This window comes from Arachis ipaensis, chromosome B07 (genome assembly GCF_000816755.2).
Source record: "Arachis ipaensis cultivar K30076 chromosome B07, Araip1.1, whole genome shotgun sequence".
In the NCBI taxonomy this organism is placed as follows: Eukaryota; Viridiplantae; Streptophyta; class Magnoliopsida; order Fabales; family Fabaceae; genus Arachis; species Arachis ipaensis.
Window position 1 is genome coordinate 106,383,214 of NC_029791.2, and position 4,616 is coordinate 106,387,829.

General features: G+C 32.6%; 1 protein-coding gene across 3 annotated transcripts; it reads left to right on the forward strand.

The window, feature by feature from the left end:
• Positions 111–4,060, forward strand: LOC107610095 (transcription factor bHLH110-like). 3 transcript variants are annotated; one of them, XM_021106163.1, is made up of 8 exons: positions 114–524; positions 662–728; positions 783–1,319; positions 2,335–2,472; positions 2,617–2,682; positions 3,249–3,314; positions 3,508–3,570; positions 3,668–4,060. In XM_021106163.1, the coding sequence occupies exons 1-8, from the start codon at positions 427–429 to the stop codon at positions 3,815–3,817; spliced, it is 1,185 nt and encodes a 394-aa protein (XP_020961822.1). In that variant the 5' UTR covers positions 114–426; the 3' UTR covers positions 3,818–4,060. The 3 variants fall into 3 exon arrangements, with proteins under 3 accessions (XP_016167656.1, XP_020961822.1, XP_016167655.1); XM_016312170.2 differs by having other exon boundaries at positions 111–524; positions 662–1,319; positions 2,617–2,677; XM_016312169.2 differs by having other exon boundaries at positions 115–524; positions 662–1,319.

Here is a 4,616-nt window from a genome sequence, read left to right on the forward strand (position 1 = left end):
AGTGGGGTGGTGGCCGGCTAATGAATACATAAAGGACAAAATTATATACTACTTAATTAGTAATTAATTTATTAAGGGTCGAAAGCAAAGCTGCAAGGTGCAAGAGGGAAAGGGGGAAAAAGTAGTGAAGTTGAAAAATTGAATAATTAAAAGTCAGAGAGAGGTATGGGGTATAGATGCTACTACAGCTACTCATGACCCTCTCTTCCTTCCTTTTCAAGGATACTTTACTGTGACAAACGAAACAAAGAAAGAGTAAAGAAAGGGTATGTGTTAGTGACTTAGTTCCGATATCCATTGATGAGAACTAACACAGTGCGTGCCAGATTCCCTTCATCTATCTATCTCAGTGATGAGAGTATATATCCTTGGGATTTTCAATCACCTTAATTATTCCTTTTAAAACCACCCATTATTGTCATTAATATGGAATCTCCAAATCTCCATCAACATCCTTCTTCATCTTCCTCATCATCATCATATGGATCCACCACCCACCATTCTTGGACTCCAAATATCACTTTGTAAGTAGTAGTAGTAGTCCATGCTATTCTTACTTATATTACACAGCATCAATGAATGAATGCATCATGCATCTAGTTAGGGCTTTTAATTTGTCCATATTCTAATCGGATTATCTTGTGAATGTGTTATTGAACAGCCACATCCAAGAAGATAACAATAATAATATTAATATTGGGGTCCCTCTCATCCAAGATCATCACCATCACTTATGGACGACAACTACAACAACTACTAGTAGTGGTGATGATAATACTGCACAACCAAGCTGCTTAAGCTTAAACACCACCAACCACATCACTATTAATCATAATATGCTAAACTCTCATCATACACCTCCTCCTCCTTCTTCAACCGTCGAATTCTCAACACACGATGATGACAAGCTCTTGCTCAAGACGTTTTTCTCTGCGCAAGATTTCTACTCCAATACCGATACTACTACTACTACTACTTTCTGTGGAGTACCTTCTAGTAGTAGACGAAACTTTAGTCACATTTATCCCACCATAAATATCTCTAATAATATCAACAACCACTCATCACCATCACCATCATCTTCTAGTAATAATATGACCTCGCACTCCTTCGATCTACCAGCTTTCATGACAACTACCACTCATGGCGGCGGTGCTGCTGCACATCAACAAGTAGATCTTGGTCTTGCTACATTTTCCGACAACCATCTTTCTTTTCATCTTGATCATCATCATAGCCAGCACCACCGCCCTACTCACGCCTCCTCGCCGCCCTGCAGTAACTCTACTACTTCCACTACTGCTAATAATAACAGTCATGTAAGTTTGTTATTTTTCTCTTCCTTCTTTTCATTTCTTTAACTTGGAAGTTGGAATTACATATTCATTGTTAGATGGCATGCATAACCATTATTCTCGCTCTTGACTCAATCAGTCACTTAGTTTAATCAGTTAGTTAGTTCAGTTAATTAGTATGCTTAGGTAGCTTATTCACTCGATGAACTCAAATTGAAGTGATGATGTGAGTTGTTCCTTGTTCACTACTTCATTTAGATCATTACCTTTCCTTAAAACAATTAAGTTGTCATCAATACTCGGCGAGGTATGTATACATAAAAATACTATGTACATATTAAAATTCAATCGTCGTGTATTTATGTATTAATATATACATATATTGTTTAAATTATTTTCATTGTGTATTTTGTATTCTAATATATTCTATATACGAATAATTGATTTAAGAGGAGTGTTAGGAGACAAGCAATTTTTGTGATTTGTAGTCATCAAATAATCATCAATGATAATTTTAATAGTATGAGATTAGTGTGAGATTTCATTCAATAACTCACTTTTTATTGCTGGTTACATGCTGGCCAGAATTTAAAAAAATTGCTGCCATATACTTTTCCATTGATTTAATAGCTGATTTTATATTACCATGATGAGCAGCTTCAAACAAAAACAAACTCAAAGATAGTTTCTTATGCTACTAACAAATTTTATTACAAGGCTTCAAAAATAAAAAGGAAGACGAAGAAGAGAGAATATACTAATTCATGAAGTTGACTATAGAGGCAGCGCATAAGTTTTTGAAACAGAAAAAAATAAAAAGGAAAAGCAGAAAGCCTTTAATTTTTCTCGCTACACTATGAGTTAGTATACCCTTAATAGCTTTAAAAACTGGACATATCTCTTTAGTGAAAAATTATCTTCTTTTTCTTTTGCTATGTCTTCTCTTAATCTTTTCTTTATCCTTTTCCTTCTTGAAAAAGACTTGCCCAGTGGCCACTACAATAATAATTATTCGGCTTTTCTTTTCTTGCATATGTAGCCATCACAATACTTCTCCAATGGCACTGTGGACACAAAGAGACCCTGCACTTCGATAATGGACACAAAGGCTTCTCAATCTCTAACAGCATCCAAGAAATCACGATCCGAATCGCGCCCTTCATGCCCTCCCTTTAAGGTGCCTTGTGCACTGTTAGCAATATTAGTACATTATTGATTAGCGCAGGATTATTGGGTTTACTTTAGCTAATTAAGATTATGTATGTATGTAACTTGATTGGTGGTTTAATTTGTGGTTTGAAATATATAATGAATTGTTCAGGTTAGGAAAGAGAAATTAGGAGATAGGATTGCGGCTCTTCAACAGTTGGTGGCTCCTTTTGGTAAGGTAAAGTGCTTGCTTCACAATCATCATCATGAGTAGTTCGTAGTTCTTCAAATTGTATGTTGTGTAGCTAGGGTGCAGTAATTTCGAGTATTATGATTAGGAAAAAACTTAGATTATAGATAAAAATATTAAAATGATAATTTAGTCAAATGTATAAAATTATTTAATAATTTTTAATTAGAATTATTTTAGTATAATAATGTTATGATAATTATGGATAAAAAAAAATATATAATTTTAATTTTAATACTTGTATAATTACCATAACATAATTATATTAAAATTTATTTTTTAATTATCAATTTTACATAAAAATTACTACATCTAAATCTTAACTTATAGTTAATTGATTATATTGTTTGTAATGAACAACACTTTAAATGAGTACTATTGATTGATGAGACAATAAGTAATGTATTAATTTATGACGAGTTTTAATTAACTTGTTATATATGAAGTTTATTTTTGCTGTGCATTGAAAAAATCATTGGTAGCATTGGCAAAGAGAGAGAAGCAGGCGTGCAATAATATATTGTTTTGGACTAAGGTTGATATTTAATTTGCAGACCGACACAGCATCCGTACTTATGGAAGCAATCGGATACATAAAATTCCTTCAAAGCCAAGTAGAGGTATGTAGCCTCATAATGTTTCCCTTTTGAGACACAGACACGTACACATAGATGAATTATACCGTACACATGTTCTTATACTATATACCTATATACATGGTGGGCACTCTTCTAGTATTATTCATGCCCAATGTGTGTGTGTTTGCCCAATAGTAACGTAATTGGTTTTTACGAATTCTTCTTCATCGTGCAGACACTGAGCGTTCCATACATGAAGCCAACACAGAACCAAACCAACTCCAGAATGATGCAAGGGGTAACAACTCTTCTTTTTTTTTTTTTTTAAGTACATACATATTTTTTAAAATTATTTTAATATAATAATCTATAAATATGATAATATATATCATCAGGTTTCAACCATAGGCGGCGGAAATGGGGAACCAAAGCAAGACCTTCGAAGTCGAGGCCTTTGTCTGGTGCCATTATCATGCATGTCTTACATAGCAGGTGATGCCAGCAATGACGCGTGGCAACAATCAAACTTTGGAGGAGCAACTTAGTAGTAGCTACTACGTTTTTCTTTTAATTAAAATCAAATAATAATCATAATTATCAGTATTATTCTGATTTCAGATATATTCTAAGCAAAAGCAAGTCTAATTCATCCGTTTTTTTAATGGGGCAAACTTGGTCTTCTCTCACAAGGAGGCTAATATGGTTGGCCAAGTTTGCTCCATTAAAACATCATGTACCATTAATTTTATACGATTCCATGCATTTTGCCAGTTTTTTTCTTTTTGTTTCTTTTATTTTAAACTTCAATTTTACAGCCACGTTTAATTTATCCATCAAGTGATGAATTTGACTACAAGTTTTTTATGTACATTTTCGATGGTAAAATGTGTTGTATATTTGTGTTGTTATGTTTCAAACTTAATCTCACATAGGACACTCTAGTGAATATATATATAAGTCTTTATATTTTAGTGTGGAATATTTATGACCAAAAGAAATAAAAAAATGTGCTACTGACCTTAGCATGTTAAGCGTGCGTTAGTAACAAGTTTTCATGCATATTAACAAGCTGAGTCTTCATGCATATTAACAAGTTTTGCTTGCAATAATTTAATTAAGAAGAAGAATTAATTTGCTCTAAGTATTCTGAAAATATCCGTGTGGATTATATTTATGATTCACCTCTAATTTTAGAGGATTTTTTTCAAAGTCATTTTATTATTTACGGATAGGACGATAATAAATTTTGAAGGACATTGTCTATGATTTATGATAAATTTGTTTTAATATTTTTTTTAAGAAAAATTTTATGTGGTCATTGTTTTTTTTATAATTTTAGTCATT